The sequence below is a fragment of the Mastigoproctus giganteus genome, chromosome 10 (genome assembly GCF_048544385.1).
Source record: "Mastigoproctus giganteus isolate SK-2022 chromosome 10, ASM4854438v1, whole genome shotgun sequence".
Taxonomy (NCBI): domain Eukaryota; kingdom Metazoa; phylum Arthropoda; class Arachnida; order Uropygi; family Thelyphonidae; genus Mastigoproctus; species Mastigoproctus giganteus.
In genome coordinates this window covers 71463131-71476867 of record NC_143584.1, presented here as the reverse complement: position 1 = coordinate 71476867, position 13737 = coordinate 71463131, and the positions used below count along the sequence as shown (strand labels likewise).

General features: G+C 40.0%; 1 protein-coding gene across 1 annotated transcript in view; it reads right to left on the bottom strand.

The window, feature by feature from the left end:
* LOC150079076 (hepatocyte nuclear factor 4-gamma-like) overlaps positions 1-13737 on the bottom strand; it is a 180518-nt gene that overhangs the window by 45778 nt on the left and 121003 nt on the right. Inside the window, exons 4-5 of the mRNA XM_090382941.1 lie at positions 2153-2302; positions 1823-2063 (exon numbers count right to left, since the gene is read on the bottom strand). Coding sequence (XP_090239067.1) covers positions 1823-2063; positions 2153-2302 — 391 coding nt within the window. The remainder of the gene's footprint in view (positions 1-1822; positions 2064-2152; positions 2303-13737) is intronic.

Here is a 13737-nt window from a genome sequence, read left to right as displayed (position 1 = left end):
TATTTATCAATGATATTGATAAAGGTATTCAGGTTTAATGTCGAAGTTTGCAGATAACACAAAGGTTAGCAGGGTTGTTAATAAGAGTAAGGACAGTATGCTGCTGCAACAGGATCTGGAAAAGTTGGGTAGATGGGCTGAGAAGTGGCAACTGAAGTTTAACATTGACAAATCCAAAGTAAAGCATATGGGTAGAAGTAACCGCAGATAAATGTACCAACTATGTGTTGTTACACTCAGGTTAGTGGAGAATGAAAGAGACCTTGGGGTAATTGTGCAGTCAGATATAAAGTTTTCTGAGCAGTGCAGACAGGTTGCCAAAGTAGGTCATTGGGTCTTGTGAATGATATACAGGAATTTTGTGAGCAGGGATAAGGAGGTGATTATCTCCTTTTATAAGGCAATGGTCAGGCCATACGTTGGGTACTGTGTACAGCTCTGGAAGCCTCATTTTCAGAAAGATGTAGAGTTGCTACAGTAATGAGTACAGAGAAGGGCAACAAGACTGGTGAAGGGAATAAAGAGGTGCTCTTATGAAGAAAGACTTAAGTTCTGAAAATTGCAGCTTCTGGAAGCTAGGCACCTGTGAGGTGATCTGATTGGGTGTACAAGGCCTGAACAGATTGAGCAGACTTAATGTTGATGAGATTCTTCCTCTCACTCAGATTACAAATCTGAGGGGGGATAGATTCAAACTGAGGAAAGACAGTTGTAGAATAGATGTATAGACAGCCTTTAGCCAGTGGGTAGTTGATTGCTGGAACAAACTTCCAGCTGTTGTTGTGGAAGTTGATAGCTTAAACAGATTCAAGGCAGAACTAGACAAACATTTGAAATTAATGGATCAGTGAAATGGGATGGGTTTTTTTTTTTTTTGGCTGATACTGTATAAGCTTGCTTTCTCTAATGCTAATCTATGGGCAAATTCAACGGAAGATTTTGCTGAAACTCAAGTAGTTGCTCTTAATATTTTTTTTAGGGCTTTTGATCCTGTTTGACATAAAGGCTGTCTAAACAAGATTCTATCTTATGAGTTCCTAGCTGTTATTTGCAATTGGGTATCCTGTCTTATATTTCACAAAAAGGCATCTGCTGTTCCTAAACAAAACACATAGGGATAACCCTGACTTCTAATCTCTCTCTCTCTCTCTCTCTCTCTCTCTCTCTCTCTCTCTCTCTCTCTCTCTCTCTCGCTCGCTCGCTCGCCCGCCCGCCCGCTGACCGGGCTAGCCGAGTGGGTAAAGTGCCTGCCCAGCAACCCAAAGGTCGCGGGTTCGATTCCCGCCTCGGACTTGGATCAAAGTACTGCAAAAACCTTGGGAGGTGCAATATGGCCACAGAAGCCAATGCGCCAACAACTACCAAATCAAATCAATCTCTCTCAGAGTCTTTCCACTCTGTTACATTCCTTTTCTATAGATAATTTCATGGGCACTGTTCTTCTGGACTGCTTCTGTAATTCCCCTCTCTCCCCCAGAATCTTGCCACAACCAGTCAACGTCCATTTACTGTCCAACTTCAAACACACACAACCAACTTTTCTTCTTCCTCATTTATTCCTCCTACTTCCATTTGCTGTAGCAACCTCCCTTCACGCATTTCCTGTAAATTTAAGTCTGATGTCAACAAGTATCTTCTTTCATCTTCTCAAACTTCAGCCCACGCACTGTATTAAATAATATACATTCTAATGCATTTTGTTTATGGGGGTTTTTATAAAAAAAAAAGCCTGCAATTAAAGCCTTTGATTAAAGCACTTCTGGAAAGAAAAGAAAAAAACATTTTGAATTATTTGATATGTACAGTACAGTTTTTTACTTACATGGATCAAAGAAAACGATAGCTTTAAGGCAAGCAAACTCTGTATCATCAATGTTTACTTCTCGTAATGTTCCTATTAATTCATCCATAATTCTGCTCCCTATTCTACTGATTTCCACCTCTGAAGAGTGCCGTGGAATGATAAAATCATTACCAAGCAGTAAAACATCTTTAATATGCATAGAACGTCGTGCAAGACCAAGTAAAAGGTGTTCACCAGCATGAGCTCGTAGCAGTGCCACCTGAACACAAAACAAAAAGATTGAATAACTGCTCTGTGTTTAAAAGTGATGGTTTGGTAATTTTCTAAACAAAAAACGGATTACTTTACCTGGTCATCAAGAGGAAGTTCTAGGAAAGATGGAATATATTTGGCCCACTCCACTAAAATTAACAACTGCTGTTTCATGGATTCACATACATCACCGATATTGGCTACTTTTTTGTTGGTGATATTACCATCTCCAAGTGGAACCCCTATCTACAATACAAAATAAACTTATTAAAGTAACAGTCTTGATAGCATGTTATATAACAATATTGCATATGATATTATAATACATAAGAGTAGCTCATGTGTGATATTGCAGTTTATAACTACTATACTAAACAGTTTATAAAACTCATATAAACTAAATTTCTTTTTTTTTTTTTTTTTTATGAGAACCTCAAACACGAGAGGTATTATAACCTATAGTACTTAGTACCGTGCTTGGGTTGGAGGTTGAGAAGACGAAAGAAGATATTTGTTGATATTGGACTTGAACTTCTGTAGATTGTAATTTTCAGGAAATACGTATGAAGGAAGGTTGTTCCAGAAAATGGCAGTTGAATGAATAAATGAGGAAGATGAAAAGTTGGTTCTGTGGGTTTGAAGTTGGACAGTAAATGGATGTTGGCTGGTGGCGGCACGTGTTCGGACTGTTTTGAAAGAGAGAGCGGGAATTATAGAAGCCAATTCAGAAGAACATTGCCCATGGAAGTATCTGTAGAAGAAGCATGCAGCAGAAACAGTACGTCTATGAGAAAGCGAGTGGAGAGACTCTGTTAGAGATGAATCATTAATTAACCTAACTGCCCTCTTCTGAATGGCATCAAGAAGCCTGAGAGAGGTTTTGGGGGCACCACCCCAGATGTGGGAATAATATTCCATGGCAGGGCGGATTTGCGATTTATACAGAGTGAGCAGCTGTTTGGAAGAAAAGTAACGCCGAGAGCGAAAAAGAAAACCAAGTTTTTTAGATGCAGAGGAAGCAATATTTGTAATGTGCTTGTGCCAAGAGAGATTAGAAGTCAGGGTAATCCCCAAAAGAGATATATCATTTTGCCTAGAAATCGGAGTGTCACTAAAGATAAGCATAGGAGCAGAAGAATCCTTTTTGCGAGATATGAGACAAGATTGAGTTTTAGAAGGGTTGAAATCAACTAAGTTGTCTTTGCCCCACTGGAGAATTACCTGAAGATCGGCATTTAAGGAATTGGCAGCAGATTTTCGAGAACTTGAAGCTGATTGAGCTGGACAAGGTTTCTCAAAATGGAAAGTTGAATGCAATGTGCTATCATCGGCAAAACTATGGATAGGATTTCCAGTCAATGGAAGAAGGTCATTGATATACAAGAGGAAAAGAGTGGGGGAAAGAACTGAACCTTGGGGGACACCGGCATTAGTGGAGAAGTTAGAAGACAGAGAGCCATCTACCATCACCCTCAGTGAGCGATCAGAGAGAAAACTGGATAACCAATTACTAAAAACAGTTGGCAAACCATAAGATGGAAGCTTGTTTAGAAGACCTTTATGCCAAACACGATCAAAAGCCTTTGAGATATCAAGAGCAACTACTTGTGTTTCACCGAACCTTTCCATTGAATTAGTCCATAAATGGGTAACATAAGCCAGAATATCACCAGTGGATCGACACTGACGGAATCCATATTGGCGATCGTTGATCAGACGGAAGGTTTCTAGGTAGTTTAAGAGTTGGCGGTTAATTGATTTCTCCATTACTTTAGAAAGAGTAGAAGTAATTGCAATGGGACGATAATTGGATGGGAGGGATTTGTCACCCTTTTTAGGAACTGGCTGGATATGAGCAAATTTCCAAGCAGAAGGAAAAACACCTTTGGAATAAGAAAGTGAAAAAAAGGCGGCAAAGAATAGGAGTAAGTTCAGGAGCACAGGTTTTGAGAACAAGTGGAGAAATACCATCAGCACCTGGAGCTTTCTTAGCATCAAGATTCATCAAAATCCTTCTGATATCCTTTTGACGGAAGACCACAGGAGGCATTGAATGGAGCGTGTTAGGAATGGTGGGAGGTGTTTTACCAAGATCATTAATACATGAGCTCGAAGAAAAATGGGATGCTAGCAGGTCAGCTTTATCCTTGGCTGAAGTGACAACAGAACCATCTGGTTTGGACAGAGGTGAGAGCAGAGATGGGCAAAAGTTGCGGCCAATAGCTTTGGCAAGAGACCAGAATGCTCGGCTACCATTAGGGCAAGAAGCAAGTTTTCTACTCTTAGCCTGTTCAAACTCTAATTTGGACTGATTAATAACTGCTTTACAATTGTTGCGAGCTTTGCTGTAGGCAGAAAATGAAACTGAAGAATTAGAAACAAGCCAATTACGATATGCAACGTTCTTCTCTTGGACAGCCTTAGCACATTTATTGGAAAACCAAGGTTTAGATAAAGGATGAGATTTTAAAGTGGAGTGTGGGATAAAGGATTCCATTCCTGCAAGAATAATTTCACTGACACGATCTGAGCAAACGTTGACATCAGAAGTTTTGAAACAGTAATCAGACCAAGGAAAAGAAGAAAAGAAGTCTCGCAGGTCATCCCATTTTGCATTCTTGTAATGCCAAACAATACGAGGTTGGGAATAGCCATGAGATAAAGGTTCCATTGGAGAAGAGACAATCACCAAGTTGTGATCTGAAGTGCCTAAAGGACCTCTCACTTCAACCTTGTACTTAGATAGGGTTGTTTGTGAGAAAAAGATCAAGCGTATTGGCTGTATGATTAGGATTGTCCGGTATTCTTGTAGGTAAATGAACAATCTGTGCTAGGTCATTAGTAATTGCAAAAGCCTAAGCATCCCGACTTGCTGGGTCGGTGTGACTAGAAAACGGAAGCCAGCTGGAGTTGTGAACGTTAAAATCACCAAGGAAAATTACCTCACTGTTAGGAAAGTTGGACTGGAGAAAGTCAAGTTGCAACGAGAGGAAGTCAGAGAGCTCCAAGTGATTAGTGGAGTTGGCAGAACGGTAGAGACAACAGATGAATTTGACACAATGAGGTAGAGAGATTTTAAGCCAGAGAAGATCAAAGAGAGGAGATTCCAAATTGCCAAGTCTTTGACAGGGAATATCAGAACGGACATACGCACAAGTACCACCTTTGAGGCGAAAGGAATCATACAGCAAATAATTTGGACATCTGAGATGAGCAGTAGTTGAATCAACTGATAACTGAGATTCAGTCAGAAAAAGTACATGGGGTTTGGAAGACTGCAATTTGAATGGAAATGGACATCGTTGAGATTAGAATTGAGACCACGTATATTTGTGAAATGAATTAGGAAGTCCTTGGGAGGTTTAGATCTTTTCGCAGATAAGCTTGCTCTATTATTTTGACAATTCATGGTGTATTCAAAAGTAAGAAAAAGTGGGTGGGACATGCTGTATGAAGTAATGAAATTTTTGGATATGGCGTACATGTGGTAAGAATATACCCAGATCCTTGACATAACGTGGCCTTGACAATGCTCCCCGCATACACACTACTCGGACTCCCTCCAGTCACTATCTGGCAGAGTAGAGGTAGCAAGATTACACACTAGCTGATCCGGAAGCTTCCTAGAGAGTTACCAATAGGTTCAGTCCAGTGTACTAACTAGCAGCCGGCCTGCGAACACCGTTTTAGAGCTGTACCCTCGAAATGTAAGGAATATTGGATCTCGCCACGACATTCATTATAACCTCAAAAATCATTAATCATACTGCATGATGGAAGAGATAGGGAAGGGTTGGCCGGAACTTAGCTCTAGAGACTAAACATGGGTTCCACCACTTCAAGCCTCCAATAAGCAAAGTGGTGGTATTTCACCGGTTGATGAGAGTCATCTACCACCTAGTACTGCCTGGTAACATAGAGGGGCGGCGTTCCTCCATGTGGTGTGGGCCCACACCTCGACCCCTGCTTACGTTGGTTAACACCTGGGTGGTCACCCACCATGTACTTGTGCATGAAGGTTATACCCAGGATTACTAACAGTCCCACCATCGTGAAGGTGCAAGCAGAGGATTTGGCTGTCATAGACCGTCCGGACTTCGCCGAAATTGGGTCCACTTTGACTTGAGTGTCACCCGAATATCAGTTCCATCAGCGTTTTAGACTCCCAGGTAGCAAGAACAGCTTGTCTGGCATATCTGAGAGAATGTCTGTGATCAACCTCAAGGACCACGTAACAGTTGCAATTAAACTCTTAGTAACAGTTGCAATTAAACTACATTCTAAATTATAAACGATTTCAAGTTCCACAATGCAGTATTGTACACTCAATCCTCCTATAGAACACTGATTTGTAACAGCATGGTTTTTTTTTTTTAATACTGAACATCCAAATAAATGTAAATTGTAATTCAAATTAATATGGGTTGGTTGAAGGTCAATTTCCACATTTTTTTTTTTTTTTGTAGTTGTTGGCGCATTGGCTTCTGTGGCCATAATGCATCTCCCAAGGTTTTTTTGCAGTACTTTGATCCAAGCCCGAGGTGGGATTCGAACCCGCGACCTTTGGGTTTGCCAGGCAGGCACTTTACCCACCTGGCTAGCCCGGTCGGCGTTTCCACATTAAAATGAAGAAATGATACAGAGGAGTTCAGTTGTTCCCTCAAAGCTTAAGCCACCAGTAACAATATTCTAATATTGTGGGTGGATAATTAGAGTGAAATATAATAACAAAAATAAACAGCACAACTCTTTACCCTCTTCAGCAAAAGAAAATTGCACATTCAACTCTAGAAGTTAACAGTGCTTATTGTCATATGAAAAGAACTGGGACGCATTTGGGACTGAAGCAAGACGTATTTACACATCTTTTCCTTGTCCATAAGACTCTGAAATAACTTGAATGGATATGCTAATCAATAACCAAGAGTTCACAGTGAGAGGGTATATTCATATTCACTCTAAGTGACAGGGTTAAAAATTGGATTATCCATTTAATCCAATTCTGTGTTCACACCTATGATGAATTTGAATGCTACAGCCATTTATACAGTGTTTTAATCAGCGTGTGCTTTTAATAATAATACACTGTTGTTAAATTTATTCATTATAAATGCATAAACATGTGAGGTAGCCATGGCCAACAATTAAAACAACTCATCATCTGATAACAATAATATAAACTGATTATCACCAAATGAAATTCAGGCAACTGAAGTAAAACCTAATGTTCTAATTACTGTATTTGTCAGCTTAGAAGACACTGTGGCGTGGAAGATGCATCCTAATTTTGGAACGGTAAATTTAAGGAAAAAAAAAACTGTTGAAAGAAATTATTTTTATTTATTTATTTTTTTATGAAAACCCCAAACACAATAGATATTATAACCTATAGTACTTATTACCATGCTTGGATTGGAGGTCGAAATGACGAAGGAAGATATTTGTTGACATTACACTTTACCTTCTGTACCAAACATGATCAAAAGACTGTAATTTTCAGGAGACACGCATGAAGGAAGGTTGTTCCAGAAAACAGCAGTTGAAAGAATAAACGATGAAGATGAAAAGTTGGTTCTGTGAGTTTGAAGTTGGACAGTAAATGGATGTTGGCTGGTGGCGGAATGTGTTCGGACTGTTTTGAAAGAGAGAGTGGGAATTATAGAAGCTAATTCAGAAGAACAATGCCCATTCAAGTATCTGTAGAAAAGGCATGCAGCAGAAACATTACGTATATGAAACAGAGTGGAGAGACTCTGTTAGAGAGGAGTCATCAATTAACCTAACTGACCTCTTCTGAATGGAATCTAGAAGCCTGAGAGAGGTTTTGGGGGCACCACCCCAGATGTGGGAACAATACGCCATGGTAAGGTGGATTTGCGATTTGTACAGAGTGAACAGCTGTTTGGAAGAAAAGTAATACCAACAGCGAAAGAGAAAACCAAGTTTTTTAGATGCAGAGGAAGCAATATTTGTAATGTGCTTGTGCCAAGAGAGATTAGAAGTCAGAGTAATCCCCAAGAAAGATATATATCATCTTGCGTAGAAATCAGAGTGTCACTAAAGATAAGCACAGGAGCAGGGGAATCCTTTTTGCGAGATATAAGACAAGACTGAGTTTTCAAAGGATTGAAATCAACTAAGTTCTTTGCCCAACTGGAGAATTACCTGGAGATCGGCATTTAAGGAATTGGTAGCAGATATTCAAGAAGTTTATGCTGAGTGAGCAGGGCAAGGTTCCTCAAAATGGAAAGTGGAATGCAATGTGCTATCATCGGCAAAACTATGCATAGGATTTCCAGTCAATGGAAGAAGGTCATTAATATAAAAGAGGAAAAGAGTGGGGGAAAGAACTGAACCTTGGGGGATACCAGCATTAGTGGAAAAGTTAGAAGACCTTTATGCCAAACACGATCAAAAGCCTTTGAGATGTCAAGAGCAACTGCTTGTGTTTCACCGAACTTTTCCATTGAATTTGTCCATAAATGTGTAACATAAGCCAGAACGAGACCAGTGGATCAACACCAACAAAATCTATACTGGCGATCATTGATTAGACAGAAGGTTTCTAGGTAGTACTAGTAGTAGTGGCATGTGATGCAAGAAAGCAAGTGTATGAGCTTATGCAGCATCAGCCAAAAAAAACACCTTTCCCTCCAAATGCCTGTCGAATTCCTCCTTAAATTTATTCAACCTATCAACTTCCACAACGACAGATGCAAGTTTGTTCCAGCAATTAACCACCCGCTGGCTAAAGGCAAATTTCCGCACATCTATTCTACATCTGTCCTTTCTTAATTTGAATTTGTGCCCCCTTAGGTTCATAATCTGAACAAGTGGAAGAATCCCATCAGAATTCAGTGTGTTCAACACATTCAAGGCCTTGTACACATCAATCAGATCACCGTGCAGGTGCCTAGTCTCCAGCCACTGCAATTTGCAGAACTTAAGCCTCTCTTGGTAAGAGGATCCCTTCATTCCCCTCAACAATCTTGTTGCCCTTCTCTGTACATGTTCAAGTAAATCTACATCCTTCCTAAAATGAAGCTTCCAGACCTGCACGCGGTACTCAAGGCGTGGCCTGACCATTGTCTTATACAGAGGGACAGTCACCTCCTTTTCCCTGCTAGCAAAATTCCTATATATCATTGACAAAACCCCATGACCTGCCCTGGCAGCCTGTCTGCATTGCTCAGAAAACTTCATATCTGACTGCACAATTACTCCCAGGTCTTTTTCATTTTCTACCACCTTAAGTGTAATACCACACAGTTGGTACGTTTCTCTGCCCCCTTAGGTTCATAACCATATGCAGAACTTTGCATTTGTCAAGGTTAAACTTCAGTTGCCACATCTTAGCCCATCTGCCCAAATTATCTAGATCCTGTTGCAGTAGCACACTGCCATTATTGTCATTAACAACCCTGCCAACCTTTGTATCATCTGCAAACTTCGACATTAAGCCAGATATACCTTCATCAATATACAAAACAGCAGTAGACCCAACCCCGAACCCTGTGGGACTCCACTAATAACATTAGTCCACGAAGAGCAGCACTCATTGATTACCATCCTCTGTCTTCTCCCACTTAACCATCCTTTTATCCATTGTAGCAACTTACCCTTAATACCATTCTGCTCCAATCTGAACAATAGTGTTCCATGCGCAACAGTGTCAAAAGCTTTCCTGAAATCCAAATATCTGATATCAAAATTATTTTTTGCATCCAGTTGCTTTGTTACCACATTATAATATCCTGTTAAATTTGTCAGACAAGACTTTCCCTTAACAAACCCATGCTGTGTCTGAATTATTGCTGCAGTCTTGTCTAGATGATCCTGCAATCCATCTTTAACCAGTGACTCCATTATTTTACCCAGAACCGAAGTTAAACTAACTGGTCTGTAATTACTTGTGGCACCCTTCGATCCCCTTTTGTGAATTGGGGATACATGTGCACATGTCCAAAGATGCTCTCATAATTATGGCTAAGGGTTTGCTTTGTTACTTTGCCGCCTCCTTTAATATAACTGGATAGATCCCATCCACCCAAGGTGCTTTTCTTATTAATTCAACAATTTCTCCTCCACTTTGCTCTCAGTTATTACAAAATCATTAAGTATCCTACTGCCATTTTCAAACCTTAATAATTCCTCATGTGTGAAGGAAGATGCAAAATACTCATTCAGTTTGTTTGCTATCTGAGCAGGATCATCAACAGTCGAATCATCGATGTCAAGTGGACCAATCAGATTTAGAGTTTATATGAGTAAAGAAATCCTTGCTGTTTTTCTTAGCATCTTTTGCCAAGGATTTCTCGTAATCTGCCTTCGCCTGCTTAACCTCCTTTGTGACCGGATTACAGACTAGCTTATATCTGCCATAGGCTTCTGAGTCGTTTGATAATTTATATGCATCCCATGCATTTTTCTTCCCTATTATGAGTCTAATTAGTTCATTTAGGTCTAAACCTTGAACAATATTTCTTAATGGGTATGAAACTTTTAGTAGCATCCACTATTAATTCCTTGAATGCTTCCCACTTAGAATTTACGGTTAGTAACATCGTCAGTTGATCCCACTGTACAGAATTTAAAAACTTTGAGACCACTGTACTCACCTTTACGGAAGCAAAAACCCTTTCCTTTACCCGTGATGGTAATTAAATCTTTAAGTAAATCCCACATCAGTACACTGTGATCACTGCCACCTAGTGGTTCCTTTATCTGCAAATTCTTAATACACGAATGATCACTGCTGATAACCAGATCAAGAGAATTACTCTCTCTGGTTGCCTCCCGAACGTGCTGCTGCAGAAAACAATCATCCAATAAATCCACAAAAGTCTGACTAGGCCTATAACACACTACTACTCTTATTTTTGATTTTGCAGTGCTTATGTCACACCAAACTGACTCAACAGTGCACTCTTCATCTATATCAACTGGGTGCACTTCTTTTGATTTTATGTTTTTCTTAATTAACAGCATAACTCCTCCTCCCTTTCTATCCTGTCTATCCTTTCTGTACATATTGTACTCCCCAAATTCCAGTTCTGCATTCCTTATATCTGTGTGTGACACCACGTCTCTGCTATCCCAACAATATCCGCCTTTGATGTCTTGACCAACACTTCAAATTCATCAAATTTATTTACTATACTTCTAGCATTGGTATACATGCTCCTATTCCTATTCACCCTAACACATCCGATATACCCACCTATTTCAGGATGACTGCCATCTATCCCTGAAACCCCCAACACCCCTCGCTCCAGGTTGCTACTTATTCTAATAGAAGTGGTGCAAGAATCACCTTCATCTCTGCCTACGGCTACTGTTAAACTATTAGTCCTTGTATCCCCCAAGCTATCAGTTTTCCAACCCACCTAACACTGCCTCGATAGCATCAGTAAATATTCTTGCACCCTTTCTATTTAAGTGTATCCCATCCCTGTAGAAGCAGTCTATCCTGTTAACAAGTACAGACCAGGCTGAAAAAAATTCTATCCCTTGAGCCTTGCACAATCTTTCCAGGGCCGAATTGATCGACAAGGCTCTCATCATATACTCCCTTCTATCGCGTCTGGGCAGAATTGCAGACACTTTCAAATTCAACCCTAATTCTCGGCTTTTGTTCAACAGTGACCTGTACTTGTTAAGTAATTCTGCTGGTCTCCTACTCTTAATATCATTAGTGCCAACGTGTACAACTATATCACCTTTTGTGCCCTTAAAAGATGATATCCACTCTACATCATCAACCTTTGCCCCTGGCAGACATACCCTTGTCCTGTTCCACCTATCCTTTTTACAAAGCATGTTCCCCGTTTCCCTGACAATAGAGTCACCAACAACTAATAGTTCCTGTGGGACCAGCGCATTCTGCCTTGGGGGTTGCCGCTGTGTTGCGTGATGACCAAGTGCAAGCTCTGGCGTTGATGTGGGCAGCTGAGAGCTTGATGGGCCCCTCAATTTAGATCTTTCGAGGGCATCCACCCTGTCCTTCAAACTCTCATATAGGTCCATAACAACGCTGAGTTGTCGCTTGATTTCCTTACACTCCTTATATCACGCACACACAAAGACATCCCCCATCACAATATCATGTTCCATTCCAGAGAGTTCGGCAAACATTTCACAAGTTGCACATTTTTTTAGGCTGTGATGCATTGGAGAATTGCCCCTCCCCCCCTCAGTTCTCCCCTGAGTCACAGCACTCCTGCCACTTTGTGCCCGTTGCTTTGATGCTCTAGTTTGGGACATGCTATTTTAAATTAATATGATCAATAAATTAAATTAATAAAATGTCAATACCACGCTATCTAATAGAAACAGTGAAGCGTATTACTCTATATAATTATATCTTAGAGATACCTAGCTACCTCAATTAAAAATTTGAATTCCCTACCAGTATATACAAAAACAATGGCTGCAAGATTCGAACGAAATAACGGTTTTACGTATATTAAGTAGAAATCCACAAAAACTCTTTATCTAAATTAAAATAACCAGCGTAACTATAAGACTACGTATTAAGTACAATATAAAATAACAATTATGTAAATAAAAAGGCAAACACTGAAAGTCGCTTTTTCGGAGCCTGTAATTCACAGCAGTAATTTTTATAGAGAGTCAGCACTGTCTTTAAGTTTAAGAGTTTGCGGTTAATTGATTTCTCCATTACTTTAGAAAGAGTAGAAATAATTGAAATGGGACAATAATTGGACGGAGGGATTTGTCACCCTTTTTAGGAACTGGCTGGATATGAGCAAATTTCCAAGCAGAAGGAAAAACACCTTTCGAATAAGAAAGTGAAAAAAGGCAGCAAAAAACAGGAGTAATTACAGGAGGACAGGTTTTGAGAACAAGTGGAGAAATACCATCAGGACCTGGAGCTTTCTTAGCATCAAGATTCGTCAAAATCCTTTTGACATCCTTTTAATGGAAGATCACAGAAAGCGTTGAATGGAGCATGTTGGGAGGTGTTGTACCAAGAACATTAATATGGGTTGGAAGAAAAATGGAATGCTAGCAGGTCAGCTTTATCTTAGGCTGAAGTGACAACAGAACCATCCGGTTTTGAGAGAGGTGGGAGCAGTTGCAGATTAAGGATAGTTGGGGCCCCTAGGCAAATTATATTTGGGGGGGGGCAAAAATAATAATAAAAAATAAATAAAAGTTAGGTGGCAAATAAATGAAATTTTGTACTTTTGAATTTTTTGCTTAAATTTTCGCTTAAATTAATCAAGATTTTTATGATGTTTACTGAAAACATTAATCTATTTCAGAACACTACAGGAAAATGTCTTGGCTTGAGGCCCCCCAAAGCCTGGGGCCTCTAGGCACATGCCTCATTGCCTTAATGGGTAATCCGCCACTGGGTGGGAGCATAGATGGGCAAAAGTTGCGGCCAATAGCTTTGGCAAGAGACCAGAATGCTCAGCTACCATTGGGGAAGGAAGTTTTCTACTCTTATCCTGTTCAAAATCTAGTTTGGACTGATTAATAAGTGATTTACAATTGTTGCGAGCTTTGGTGTAGGCAGAGAATTGAAACTGAAGAATTGGAAACAAGCCAATTACGATATGCAACGTTCTTCTCCTGAACAGCCTTAGCACTTTTATTGGTTTGTTTGTTTGTTTGTTTGTTTGCTCCGGGATATGCGGTGGTCATTCCTTGAT